At 46.9% G+C, this 14572-nt stretch overlaps 1 protein-coding gene across 1 annotated transcript; it reads right to left on the bottom strand.

The window, feature by feature from the left end:
- Window positions 1–10932: 10932 nt before the first annotated feature.
- Window positions 10933–12655, bottom strand: SOWAHD (sosondowah ankyrin repeat domain family member D). Its single transcript, XM_019667839.1, has one exon. The coding sequence runs from the start codon at window positions 12431–12433 to the stop codon at window positions 11480–11482; it is 954 nt and encodes a 317-aa protein (XP_019523384.1). The 5' UTR covers window positions 12434–12655; the 3' UTR covers window positions 10933–11479.
- Between the last annotated feature and the right edge of the window lie 1917 nt (window positions 12656–14572).

Genomic DNA, 14572 nt, shown 5'->3' with positions numbered 1-14572 from the left:
TTTATTATTATTATTATTAGTTTCAGGTGTACAATATATTGATTCGACATTTATATGTCTTATGATGTAATCATCACACGAAGTCTAGTAACCATCTGTCACCATGCAAAATTAATACAATATTATTGACTATTTTTTCTGTGCTGTACACTACACCTCCATGGCTTAAAAATATGTACTGCTTCATGAATTTTCATGTCATCCTTCTGCAGGGACCATGCTAATCTTCATGTATCATTCCAGTTTTAGTATATGTGCTGCTGAAATGAGCACTGCCATCTTGAAGTTCTTAACAAATTTTTAGAAGGAATCTCACATTTTCAGTTCTGGCCCTGCCCAGTCTGACTCTTTTGCTGTATTTGATTGGTGTTAGCAGTTACAGAACCCACCTGGATTGAAGGGAAGGGGTTATAGACGCCACCTGCTGTCGGAAAGAGTATCAAAGAACTTGTGGTCATCTTTAATCCATCACAGAATGGTATAAGAGAGTGGACAGAGTACTGAAATCAAGAAACCTGAGGCTAAGTCCCAGTTTTACACATAGACACGTAGACCATTAACATACAGTATTGTAAGCACAGTGAGAGAGAAGTAGTTAAAGGAGCCAAGGGAAGTATTCTGAACTCACATCTAGATATAGCTAGCCTGCCATTAACAAACCACTTCAGCTTTTGGGACTTCAGTTGTTGGGTTTTTTTTCATTTGAAATGAGGAAGTTACTTTTAAAATCATGAACCTCTAATGCCACATTTGTAACTCTTTAAATGTATGTCTGATATGGTGTTCACTAGAAAAAGTGTTTCACAGGGCTCACTGTGAAACAGTGGGAGGAGGACATGGGAATGGAAGGCGAATGAGCTACAAAACAACTATTAGTTTAATCAGAAAGCCTGGCCTGTGCATCTAAATTCAAGGTCAGCTGCCTCCAACTCCCACTTGTTCATTACAAAGACACACAGTGCTGAGTGTTGGGTTCTGGGTGCTGGGCTGCAGCAGTGAGCCACATGAACAGTCTCTTATCTTCCTGGGCTCAGTCTACAGGGTGGCAGATGAGTGTGCAGAGAGTTGCACCCCTCATGCTGAGTGCTATGGTGAGGAAAGCATTGATCCTTGGACACGAGAGAGGTTGAAGAAGAGCAAGCTGAGCCCTGAAGGCTGAAGAGGAATTAGGTCTAGGGGTGGAGTGTGGTGTGGTCATATCCTATGCAGAGGAAACAGGCTGCAAAAAGGCCCAGTTGAGAAAAAGCTGGGAGACTTAAGGGAACTGAAAGTCACTCTGTGTGGCAGGAGTGTAGAAAGGGGACATATTGGGAGGTGGTGGGAGATGGTGCTGAGAAGAAGTAGTGATGAGTGTGTTGAGGATGAGGCTGGAAAGATAAGCAGGGGCTAGATCATGGGGAGCAACTAAGCCTTAAGAGGGAGCTTGGATCCTATCCTGAGGCCCAGAGAAACATTGAAGGGTTTGAAATTGGACAGTGGCCTACTCGGTTTGGGTGTAAAAAATCACCTAGTTTAGCGATGGACTGCTGAGATCAGACTGGTTGAGGTGGGGTGGGGTATGCTAGAAACAGAGGCTAGTAAGAGGATGTGGTTTTTAGTCCAGGCGAGAAATGATGGTGACCTACACTAGGTCAGAGGCAGTGGAGATAGTGTCAAATGGACAGATAAAAGAGATTTAGTAGAATCAACAAGACTTGCCATTGACTGAGTGTAGGGGAAGAGAAAAAGGAGTGTGCAAAGATGGCGCCCAAGTTTCTGGCTTGAGTAACGGGGTGGATGGTGGTGTCCTTTACTAAGAAGGAAGTACTATGAGAACAATAGTTTTTTGGTGGGAGAGCAGAGGGATCAAGGGTTCAGTTTTGGATGTGCAGTTCATCCTTGAACAATATGGGTTTGAACTGTGCTGGTCCACTTATTTGCAGATTTGTTTCCAATAAATACTGTAGATGTATTTTCTCTCCCTTATGATTTACTTTTTTTATTATTAGGGAACAGTGTGTTTTTCCAAGACCCATCAGCTCCAAGACAGGTAGTTGTTTCAATCTAGTTGTGGAGGGCGCATCTCAGTGGCCCATGTGGGAATCGAACCGGCAACCTTGGTGTTATGAGCACTGCACTGTAACCAACTGAGCTAACCAGCTGCCCCCTTTCTTATGATTTTCTTAATAAAATCTTCTTTCTTCTAGCTTACTTTATTGTAAGGATACGGTATATACCAGGGTTGCCAAAAAAATGTATACACATTGTAAGAGATGTTAACACTTTGGTCAGCGTTGCTCAAGCAGTAAGTAGTGCGCCATAATCAGAAGTGTCTGGACGCTGATGGTAACCACTTTGAGCACTTCTTATAATTGTAGAAGTCAAACGTGACTTGTATTCATCTTTTGTTATTGGTATATATTAAGTATTACAATTTTAATACAGTTTTCCTTTCTTAAAATGTGTATACATTTTTTGGCACCCTCTGTATAATATATATAACATACAAAATATGTGTTAATTGATTGGTTATGTTATCAGTAAGGCTTTCAGTCAACAACAAGCTATTAATAGTTAAGTTTTTGAGGAGTCAAAAGTTACACTTGGATTTTTGACTGCGTGGGGATCAGTGCTCTTACTCCCTGCGTTGTTCAAGGGTCAATTGCATTTAGTTTGAGAAGGCTGTAAGACTTCCAGGTGAAGACATTCAATAGACAGTTGGGTTGTGGATATGCAAGTCAAGAGAGAACTAGAGGTATCTGAGAGGTTAGGGAAGGGGTTTTATTTTGACCTGGGAGTGACAGCTTAATGATGTTTGCATAATGATGTGAAGGACAGAGAAGAGATGGACAGGTAGGAAGACAGAGATGTCAATGTGAATAGTCAATGGATCAAAGCTCCCTAGGGCTGGGAAGGGATAAGTCAGAACAGGACCAGGGATTTGGTCCTAGGATTTGAGCCTAGGAGTTAGGAATTTAGACTCTAGAGTCAGACTATCTGGGTTGGGACAGTCGATTCTCTCACCTAGCTGTGAGATCTTGGGCAAGTCACTTCCTCTCCCTCAGTCTCAGTTTCCTCAAATATAAAATGGGAATGTTATGAGAACCTACATCATAAGTTTGGTCTGATGATTAGAAGAGGTAATGCACATAATATGCTTATCATTGGACCTGGCAGGTAATTAGCACTGCATAAATGGTAGCTGCTGTTATTATTATCAGGAGCAGAGGAGGGGGAAATGGGTGCACATGCAAGTCAGTCCATGGGTTTCATGGCAGGAAGTTGACCAAATTATTTTTAGATAGTTTCTATCTTTTGATGAAATAAAAGGTGAGCTTATCTACTGGGGGACTACCTGCGAATGTCTCTGGGGGGAGAAAAGGCATTCATTTGGCATTGATTTAGCATTGATTAGGAGATAGGACAGTCACTGCCAATGGAGGGTCAACAAATTGCCACCTAAATTACTAAGACTTGCTTTTAAATTAAAATAAAAATGGAAACAGCAGAATGACTCCTAGTTTTGTAGCCTAGTACTGAAACTTGTGCAAGTTCATATTCAGAAGTATTTGTTCACCTAATTTCTTTTCCTGATTGATATTTCTTAACAGACTTTATTTTAAAGAACAGTTTTGGATTTACAGAAAAATTGAGAAGACAATATAAAGACTTAAAGTTCATAGTTTTTCCAGATTTCCTTAGTTTTTTACCAAATATCCTTTTTCTGTTCCTGGAACCCATCTAGGATACCACTTTTCATATTGTCGTTATGTCTCCTTAGGCTCCTCTTGGCTGTGATAGTGTCTCAGACTTTCCTTGTTTATTTTTTCTTCCAGAAATATTTTAATAAAAATTGGCTATTTCCAAGAAACACCCACTGCATGCCCATCAACAAAAGAGAACCATAACAAAATAGAAAAATTACCATATGGCTATGAATTAAAGGGAAAAAAAAACTAGCAGACACTCAAGCACATCAGCAAAGTCCAATACTAAAATCACATTCCTTCTTATGGGCTATGATTAGGATTCTGAGTAGATTCCGAAATAAAGCAATGCAAATGCTGAACTATTCAGGTCAAAAGCCCTCTATAGAAACATCTGTCCTCAAAGGCATTTTAGCTGGAGACTCAATTTCAGAATAAGGTATAACAAATGAACAGAAGATGCATAAGGTGAAAGAGGGATTCTACAATTCTCAAAATACTATGAACCTGAAAAAGTAAGTCTAGACTTTTTAAAAATATTTTTCTGATAAACAATTGGCAAGACTGGAATGAAAGATAAATAGAAGGCACAACAGTTTTGCTCTGGTTTTGTGTTATTTGGATTGTGGGGTTTGGGAAGGGATTGTTTCATTTTTTTAAGATTTTTATTGGGGAATTCGGGGGATGGGAACAGTGCTGGGGAATTGGGGGAAGGGGAACAGACAAGTTGCTGTCCTTTTGTTCTTCAGTCTAGTTGTGGAGGACGTTGCTTCACTGGCCCAGGTTGGCACCATCATTGCGCTCTTCCCGGGCGAGGCAGATCAGTCGCCGGCTTCTGGATGACCGCTCACTGTGGCTGCTGGCCGCTCACGCTGGCTGCTGGCTACACGGTAGCCCATGGCAACCCACTGCAGCAGGGGCTGCAGCCCACGCCATCGCCAGCGACTCACGGCAACCCAGCTCCAGGTTGAGCTGTTGTTCAGTATCTTAGCTGTAGAGGGCAGTGTCACTGGCCCTCATATGTGGGATCTGAACCGGGGCCCTCTGGTGTCCCAAGCCAGTTCTTAACCATTGCGCCACTTGGCCGGCCCTTTCCTTGTTTTTGATTACTTTGACAGGTTTGAGGAGTACTGGTCAATATTGAATTTTGTTTGATGTTTTTCTCATGATTAGACTGAGGTTATAAGTCTTGGGGAGAAAGATCACAGAGGTAAAGTGCCATTCTTATCAGATCATATCAAGGGTACATACTATCAACATGATTTATCATGGCTGATAGTGACCTTGATCACCTGGCTAAAGTAGTAGTGATCAGGTTTCTCCACTGTAAAGATATTCATTTTTCTTCCTTCCCAACTGTACTCTTTGAAAGGAAGTTACAATGTGTGGCTCTTTCTTAATGGGTAGGAAGTTATGCTCCCCCTCTTTAACAGGGGAGTATCTCCATAAATTATTTGGATTTTACTGCATGTGAGATTTGTCTCTTCCCTGTTTGTTTGTTTATTCTATCATTTCCTTATATCAAAATGAACTTATGGATATTTACTTTATACAATAATGCCTTGATTTGTGAGCATAATTCATTCCGGAAACAAACTACTCGTATTGCAAGACATTGCTCATTTACCAAGTTAAAATGTATTATTAGGTTAGTGAAAAACGTAATAGCGGTTTTTGCTATTATGAATAATGGCAAAAATCGCTATTACTTTTGCACCAACCTAATAGAAATGTTTGCTTATCTTCTGGAACACTCGTGAACCAAGTTACTTGCAATCCAAGGTTTTACTGTACTTTCTGTTATAACTCAATACTTCCCCAGCCTTAGAATCAGCAATTTCTCCAAGGAACCAAGGAACCAAGGAACCTTGGTTCCTTTTATTGGAAAATGGTATTAGGAGCCAAGATCTGGGCACTAGGTGTGTTCCATCTGAACAAACTTTAATCTGATCACAAACTTGTCATCTTGGAGTAATGTGGTTGCTTTATTATTATTATTATTAGTTTCAGGTGTACAAAATAATGTAATAGTTAGACAGTGGTTGTTTTTTGTATGAATTAGCATTCAACCAGAGAGGCAGGACCAGTAGGAGATATATATTAAGAGATTTATTGCAAGGAATTGGCTTCTGCAATGGTGAGGCCAGCTTAGGCAAATTGGAAATGTATAGGACAGGCTTTCAGGAAGGGCAGACTGGGAACTCACAGGTGTGGGCTATCCACAGGTGGGACTGTAGCCTAGCCAAGTTGACATCTTTTGTTGCTTGTGATTTTGAGTTCAAATCTGTGATTCCATTGCCAATCAATACCTATTTTTTGAGCACCTACCATTTACCAGAAACTAGGGATACTGTGGTGAATAAAACAGACTTGGTCCCTGCCCTCTTGGAATTTAAGCCTAGTGGGGGCAGGGGAGATAGTAATCTAATAACTGCTTGAATAATTTCTCAAGTGTGACAAGGGCTGTCAAAAGGAGCAAAATGGGTGAGGTGCTAACCTAGCCTGAGGGGCAAGGAAGGCTTCCCCAAGGAGATGACATTTAAACTGATATCTGAAGGATGAGTGGGAGTGGGCCAGATGAAGGGGACAAGGAATAGAGGGAGGAGTGTTTCTGGAGAGGGAACAGCATGTAGGAATCCCAGAATTCAGAAGATATTCCTCTTTCAAGGCATAGCCAGGATGACTGTGTGGCTGGATCAGAGTGAGGAAGGGTGACTAGGGAAGGGATGAAATGACTTAGGGAGAGAATGTAGAGTGAAGAGAAAGTTTCTGGGACTTCAGCCTGGTAAATGCCAGCAATTAAAGCCATAGGAGTTCATGGAAGACGAGAAGAGAATTTCAAGGTGGAAGAAGTAGCCAACATTGGCCAGCGAGGCCAAGAAGTGAACTAAGATAACGACTTGCATTTGGCAGATGGGAGGTCATCATGGAAGACCTTCGAGAAAGCAGTTGTGCTGGGATGATGAAGGCAGAAACCAGAACGCGGATTGTTGAGGAGTGATTAAGAGGTGGGGAAATGGAGGTGAGTAAAGAGGGGAGGAGACCTCTCTGAGAGGCTTAGCTACGAAGAGAAGAGTCACAAGATTGGGCCAGAAGGCTGGGGGAGACTTGAGTCTGTTTGTCACTCAAAGGGCCTTGCTCCTAGTAGGAACTCAATAAATGTCATTGCACAAACTAAACTGAGGGTGACCGTGAAGTCACAGGAGAGGGCCAACTGATGGAATAAGGCCCTGGGAGGAGATGGGTTTGAGAGCATAAGTTACAGTTTGAAAGGAGACAGGCATGCTTCTTTGTTAAAATGAACAGAAAGAGTGAAGACACTCAGAGGCTGGGTGTGGAATGTAGGATATGTTGGGTTGGATGGGAGGAAGGCATTTCCACAGATAATAGGGTCAGGAGATAGAGGACTTGTATACTTTTATTCTCTTCAGAGGATTTCATATTTAGTTCTGACTTCAGTTTACGACTTTATCTAGAAACAGTATCTTTAATATTTGATGGGCACTTACTTGTTAAGTTGCTGCTTTTACTTCTGTGGGCTGAGAACAAGGTACGCAGCTTGATACAATTATGTCTAAAGTAAAAGAATGTTGTAAAGAACATCAAGCAGAGGAAACAACAGGGCCTTTGAGAAACAGTCACTCATTTGGCACAGAGATAAAATAATTTGCAATCAATGTTAACACATTTTGGAGATGGGATATTACAGGTAACTGCAAGATTCCTCCTGGATTTAGGCCAGCAGGTAAAATAGTTTCACAAGATTCTGCCGAGCACCTTTCAATTTTTCCAAACAACAGCTGTCATTTCCTATTTCCTTTGTGTCCTGCAGCATTTTAGGTGTTAACACATATATTATCGCCAATCCTCAGGACAACCCTGCAAGGGAGATTGTATTGTTCCCATTTTGGTGATGAGGAAATGGCAACTCAGAGGTGAATGATTTGTTTAAGGTCACTACTCAGTAGATTTGAATTTTGCTCCAGGGGCTGCCAGGTAGGGGGTGAGGAGGTCCTGAGCAGCACTGCATTTGTTAGTTATATACATGGGCCTTCGAGGTAAGCTTCATTAGCGCAAAGGCTATGGAGAAGAAAAAAATGTTCAAAAACTACTGACCTCCATAGGGGTCTCTGAACTTCACCGCTGAAGAATGACTTTTCTTGAAGCGTTTCTCAAGAAATGCTTTGCTTGTGTGACACGTTTTCCCCCAGTTGTCTCTCCTAGCACATCCATCCTCCAAGTGACTGGCAGAGTGATTTTTCTGAAATCTCATGTTACTCCTTTGCTTGGAAAACTTCTATTGCTCCCAGCTGCCTTTAGGTGAAAATCAAGTCCTCTTGTAGCATAAGCTGTGAGACCCTTAGTGATCTGGACTCCCACCCACTTCTCCAGCTTTGCTGCCAAACCGGCTTATTTATATTTCCTGATACTTGCTGTGCTCACCCATACATACTCCAGCGGCTCTGCCAGGAGGCCCCTCCTGCCCTCTCCACTGAGCATCTCCCACTCATCCAGTGCCTCAGGTCAGGAATTATCTTCCTCCCTGAATGCCTTTCCTGAACCTTTCAGCCTGGGTCAGACCCTACCCTCTATGCAGCAACCCTCCCCCCATGTTTACCTGCTACAGCCTAGCTTTTGTCTCATTTTCTTGTCCCCAGGCCCCATTAGAATGCAGATTTGCATTATCTGCTTAACTCTGTTTTGCTCCCCTGGAAAGAAATTTCTCAGGGAACTTGTTCTTTCTCTTGGTGCAAGCATACCAGTCTTGCCTCGAAGAGCATACCAGAAATGCCAATGGCTTGATGTTAGGCATGGAGAGTTTTCAGCATGGGTGTTTGTCCCCTGCAGCCAAACCTCAATTTTACATGGAGAACGTAGGCTAGGCAATATCACATGATGAGAAAAATCTGTGGGGAAGAATAGCTGACTACAAGAAAAACTATAGAAAGTCGCTTTCAAATCTTCCAGCTGACTTGGTTTTCATTTTGGAGAGCAAGGTGGATGCTAGTCGCAGGTCCCCAAATCTGCTAATAGTTAAGATGCTTAGGTTCAAACGTTGCCTGTGAAAAGAGGACAACTGTTAAAAGTGTCCTTTGAATGTTGGGCAAATGCACACACCAATGTTCCCTCCAAGCCAGGAGCCAGCCAACTTAGCCATGTGGCAGGAAGGCCCTGCCATGACAGCCTTCACCAAGCCCAACTCTTCTTGGCAGCTGTCAAAGAGGAGGTTGTGGAGCAGAAACCGCCATCTTGTATCAGTTAACCAATTTGTATCTACAAAATGAGCACAAAACGTGGAGGGTGTTTATGCCAGCTGGTAATACCAAATGCCAGAAGCCAGGAACTGCTCACCCTCTTCCCTTCAAACATCAAAGAAGTTCACTTAGAAGAAGAAAAAGAAAAGACTACATTACACTGTGTAAATATGTGTTGATGAAAAATATCCAGCCTAAGAGAAAACTTATAAGAGTGTATTTGAGCCAAACTGTCGAAAATTGCAGGGAAGCAAAATCTCAACGATTGAGAAAATGCTCCGAAGAATGGCAGTTTTACAGCTTATTTTATACATAAAATCAAAGGAGGAAGGTTACATGAAATCCATTGATGATAGATTAAGGGGGTGGGAGAAAGGAAAGCGAGGACATCTTTGGGATTGGATAAAAGTACATTGGAGACACAGGTACTCCTCCCACACAGGTGGGTGCAGGATAGCTAACAGTTCCTTTTATACAGCACATAGAGATGGTAATCGGGAGACAAGCATAATGAGGAATTTTGCAGTTTCCAGCTCTGGTCCGGAAAAAGGGTTAAAGATGTTATCTTAGGCACAAAAAGACAAAGGACAGGCCCACTGAAAAGGCACAGATTAATTAATGAGGAAGTTCCTGATGTGACTTCCCACCATGGCCCACCTTAGTTAGGAATTTTTATGTTCGCACCATCCTCTGTGGTTATTTTCAGTCTCCTGAGCTTGTCAGGTTTAACATGTGGCCCCTTTTCCATCCACATATGTTTAAAGTGTAGTTCCTAGAGACATGGGACAGGCTGAAAACATCAATAGGAAGGGTTTGGATCATTTCATGAATGAGAAGAAAATAATGGGTTATTAAGGGCAAGTGGGATCATTTGGGGGTACAGAGGATGTAATAAAAGAGGGTAAACAGGCTGACAGGGTAGAGATGGAAATAGGGATGGATGGGCTCAGGATGGTGTTTCTGTGTTCTGTGATGACTCAGTTTCTCCCTGGTGTTCAAGGACTGGGGTGGGAGGGCTGGGGACACAACAGTCCATTGCAAGGGCTATCCAAGCCTCCAGGGATACAGCACCATTTTAAAAACACACTGTTCTCTAAGGCATCATGGAGTTCTAACCTCCAACTGCTTTTCCCTCTTTTCAGTTCTACTTCTAAATGGGAACAAGTTTCCAAACTACAACTTACTAAATGTAACTTTTAAATAACCAGTGCTGGGTCGGCCTAGTGGCTCAGCTGGTTAAAAGCGTGAGCTCTGAGCAACAGGGTCGCCGGTTCGATTGCCATATGGGCCAGTGAGCTGTGCCCGAGACCGGTTGGACTCCCACATGGGATGGTTGGCTATGCCCACCGGCAACTAAGATAGAACACAGCACCTTGAACTGAGCGGCCGCTAGCTGCCTGACGGGCAGCCAGATGGCAACTGGACTTGGAGCTGAGCTAGCTGCGCCCTCCACAACTAAAATTGAAGGACAACAACTTGGCTGTTCCCCTTCCCCAAGTCCCCAATAAAATCTTAAAAAAAACCCCAACCAACCCAACAAACAAAAACATTGCTGATGGTTAAAGCCCTATCTTGGAAAAAAATGCCAGTGAGTATGTCTCATTGGAGGGCAGAAGTCCAGGTAAATGACACGACTCACCACAAAATATCAGACAGGTACATTTGGAAGCGTTTCCCTTTTACCAGCTCTCTATCCCCTACAGACAACTATTCTAGGAGGAAACGTGTGCAAGAGGCCAGACTTAGATGCTCAAGAGCCCAGTACATACGTAAACTGTGGGTCTCTACCTAGAGCCAAGGTGAAAGGAGCTCCTTCAGTGCACATCTCTGCCACTTGCTCTGAGAATGAGGTCCTGGATCACTAGCTCATGGCCATGGGTGGGTGTCCTCTTCCTTGCAAAGGTAGGAAGCTTCCCTTAGGTGTTTAATGAAAAAAAAGTAACACAAAGAACAGCTTTGTCATGTGAAAGGAAAACAGAATTCCACTTTAATATGTTTAATAAGTCATCCGTGTTACATTAGAAAAGGTACCGGTAAGGCCTGGTTGTCTCAGGAACAGAGTGCCTGGGGTTGACTACAGCAGCACAAAGTGACCCCTTAATAACCAAGTCAAGCCTGAAGTTAGGCGCTTCCTCTGCACCAGTGGTTTACAGTCTTAACTCATTCTTCTAGCAAATGTTTCCTAATAAACCCAGAGCTTCCGCCTGCTTAGAAATGGCTACTGGAAGCTTAACTTTCCCTCCCCCAGGCAGGACCATGCTCCTGCTCCTAACTCCTTTTGGAACTCGGGGCCAGGACAGGTTAGTCTGTGCTCCTTCTGGGTTAGGGGGGCCCTGGTCCCCGGGTCTCCTGGCCAGTGGCTGCAGGAGACCTGTGACAGGTACCTGAGGCAGACCCCTGAGGTGGTCTGCTCCTGGAAGGCACGGCGCACTAGGCCGCGTCCTAGGCATTGCCCCTTCAGTGGGACACGGGACAACCAAGGACCAAGGCCTCACCACAGGGTCGCAGTCCCTCCGCGCTCTCCAGTCTAAGTCTCCCTCAACGGTCCTTGAAGAAGGGGAACATTTGGCGAAAAAAGCCTTGAATTTGCGCTACCCGGCTGCCTGTGGAGTCCTTCTTGCGGGGCAATGCCGCTGCTCTGGCTGTTGTCTCCATGGCCGTCGCACCCACTGCATTCGGAGTCTTTGGCAGCGTCCACACCGCGCCGCCGCTGCTGTTGTTGTTGGCATTGTTCCGCTCGCTGCAGCCCGCTGTCTCCCAGTCCTCCGCTCCCGACAGCTCCAGTAGGCTCCGGGGAGCGTCGGGCCGCAGGTAGTGACAGGCCCGGTGGCCGCTGTGGTCGCGGCGCGTGGGGTCAGCCCCCAAGGCGCCCACCAGCACCTTGATGACCAGGTCGTGGCCCTGCTGGGCCGCCAAGTGAAGGGGCGTGAGGCCGCCGCTCCCCGGGGCGCTCACGTCGAGCCGCAGCCCCCGGCACTGGGCGAAGTTGTGCGCCAGGATGAGCTCCTCGTGGCGCCCGTGCTTGGCCAGCCAGTGCAGCACCGAGTAGCCCGTGATCGGGTCGCTACGCAGCAGCAGCCCCGGCTCCGCTTCCAGCAGCTCCCGCAGCGCCTCAAAGCGGCCCTCCGCGGCCGCCAATATCCAAGCGTGCTCCTGGGGCTCCAGGCACAGCCTGCTGCCGCCTGCTCCGTTCGGCCCGCCCGAGGGCTGCTCCTCGGCGCGATCCTCTGACAGCCACCCGGCGGAAGCCGCCCCTTGCAGCCCCAGCAGCTCCCTCAGCGCTCCCCGCCGGCGCCCCGAGCCCGCTGCCGAGAGCATCAGCGAGCCGTGGAAGGGGGGCTCCTGGGAGGCGGCGGCGCTGCCCAGGTACCTGCCCAGGCTGCGGGCGTCCACTCTCGAGGGGCGGGGCTGTGGGGCGCTCCGCCGGCTCAGCGCGCTCCGCGTCGGGGAGGCCCTGGGCTCCGGGGACGCGGTCCCTCGGGGCTCGGCCATGGTCCTGCAGCTCCGCCGCGGTCCCCGTGTCTAGGTTTGCGGCCCTTCCCGGGCCCCACCGGGAGAGGAACTGGCGCTGGCGTTGGGGAAGGAAGCGGCTTGAGCAATTGGGCTTGGAGGGAGGGAGGGAGCAAATGAGGGGAGGGGAGGAAGGAGAGAGCGAGCTAGCAGAGGGAGGGCCGCAGTAAGGGCGTGAGGGGCATGGGGGGCGTGGAGGGGTGGAAGCTCTGGCTGAGTCCCAGGGCAAACCCATGTGCCGCACCCGGGATACCGCCGCCACCTCCGTTCCCCAGGTCGCGGACCGCCCCGCCCCAAACGGCCAGGTGAGCTGGGCAGCCCGTTTCCCGGCCCACGCCGGCAGAAGAGGGGCGGGCGCTGGGGAGGGCTGCAGGCGGGCCCAGAGCGTCGCCCGGAGCAGCCCAGCTGCCCCAGCAGCCGTTCTCGACATCCCTGCAGCAGCTGGGGTGAAGAGGCTCCAGAGCGCCCTCTGCCCAGCGGGCTGAGCTCGGCTGCCAGCCAAAGCCTCCGGGACGCTAGCCTGGAGCTCCAGGGCGCTCGCTCCCCGCCCCCTTCTTTAGCCGTCGCTCTTATCTCCTCAGGAGTCTCCCTGCACTTTGTCCCCGAGCCGTCTTTGTGTCGTGCCTAGCATTTACAGAAGCGGCCTGGTTGTGCCTTGTGACGCTGGCTCGCCTGCCCTGCCCTTTGCGCTGTCTGGACCCTTCCCGCAGCGTCCCGAGCTACGCGGGATTCCTGCAGAGAAACCCGAGACAAGAGCCCAGAAAGACGCCCTGCCACGAAACGGAGAAGGGGTATTCCCCTGCCTCCCTGCAGGTCCCTGCTCCGCCCTCTTCTTCCCTCTTTGACTTCTACCAGGTTGTCTTAAAGAAGCAGGTGCAGGTGTATCTGAGTCAGCCCTCCTCAGAAATGTGTTCTGCGTTCTCCCTCGGGGACCTGGTGATTTCTGCGAATTCAGAGCTGAGGGGCTTTTAAAAGAGGAAGATATTTTACCTTGTTACTCCTAACACTTGCCTCCTCTTTGTTCTTTCCTTCCCTCAATAAATCCACTCCCAAGTTAGGGAGTTCAGTCAATGAGCAACCTGGAGCCATAGCAGGTTCTTGAGCCAGAGAGGGACACAGCCATAATTAAAGTGGTGTTTAGGAAGATGATTCTGGGAGAAGCAGAGGCAGGAAGCCACGAGGCTGTTCCAACAGTCTAGGCCAGAGGAGATGGGGGCTTAGCCCAAGCCAGCCCACTCCAGTGGGCCCAGGTAGGTATGATGGAAGGTATCAGAGGCTTTTCCTCCTTGGCCCTCAACTATTTGGGATCAGCCCTAAATATCTCAAGCTTTCCTTCATGACAGACTATGCATTTGTAATAAATTTTTGAACATTTACTATGTGCCAGGCACTGTGTGAGATGCTTTATATATGTTAACATTTTTAATCTTCCCACCGACCTTAAGAGCTAGGCATCGTTACTATCCTCATTTTGCAGAGAGGTTAGGCCACTTGCCCAAGGTCACCCAGCAGGAAGTGGCAGAGCAGGTCTGTGTGATACCATAGCCTTTGTTCTGGCACAGAGCAACTGGCATTCAAGCCAGGCTTATCGACTGCAAATCACCCACACAAGCCCCAAGTTCCAGCCAAACAGATGGACTTGTCCTAACCTGAGCATACCTTCAACTTAACTAGGATATCCTTCTAGAAGGTCCTCCCTCACAGCTTCTGTCTAGTGAAGTTGTTTTCCCTGTCCTTCAAGGTTGGCCTCAGTTTCCACCTTTTCCAGGAAGCCACCTCCGATTACCCCAGCCCAGAGCGATCCCTCTTCTCCCAATCATTTGTTTGTATTACTCCTTTGGCACCTGGCACAGACTGCCTTGCGTTGTATGTCTCTCCCCAATTACACTCTAAACTAAACTCTTTGATGATTGTCACACTATCCTTGTGCACCTAGTAGGTCTGTGAGAAATATCTGTTACCTTGTTCTGGGATTGCAGCCCGGGAAAATGTGATTGTGTATATATGTGGTAGGGGCATTTTATGTTTGTGTTTGGGGGGGTGTCTCCAGCCAGAACCTTGATGCCCACTCCCACATTCCTACCTCAGCCTGAATCTGCCCAACACCAAAAGCAACTCATA

Source organism: Hipposideros armiger, unplaced genomic scaffold (genome assembly GCF_001890085.2).
Source record: "Hipposideros armiger isolate ML-2016 unplaced genomic scaffold, ASM189008v1 scaffold_508, whole genome shotgun sequence".
Classification (NCBI taxonomy): Eukaryota; Metazoa; Chordata; class Mammalia; order Chiroptera; family Hipposideridae; genus Hipposideros; species Hipposideros armiger.
Note: the sequence above shows the minus strand (reverse complement) of the source record. Positions and strands in the feature narration are given on the sequence as shown.

Excerpts from the sequence above, each read along its gene's own strand:
- SOWAHD (XM_019667839.1), bottom strand. The coding sequence starts at position 12,433 with ATGGCCGAGCCCCGAGGGACCGCGTCCCCGGAGCCCAGGGCCTCCCCG.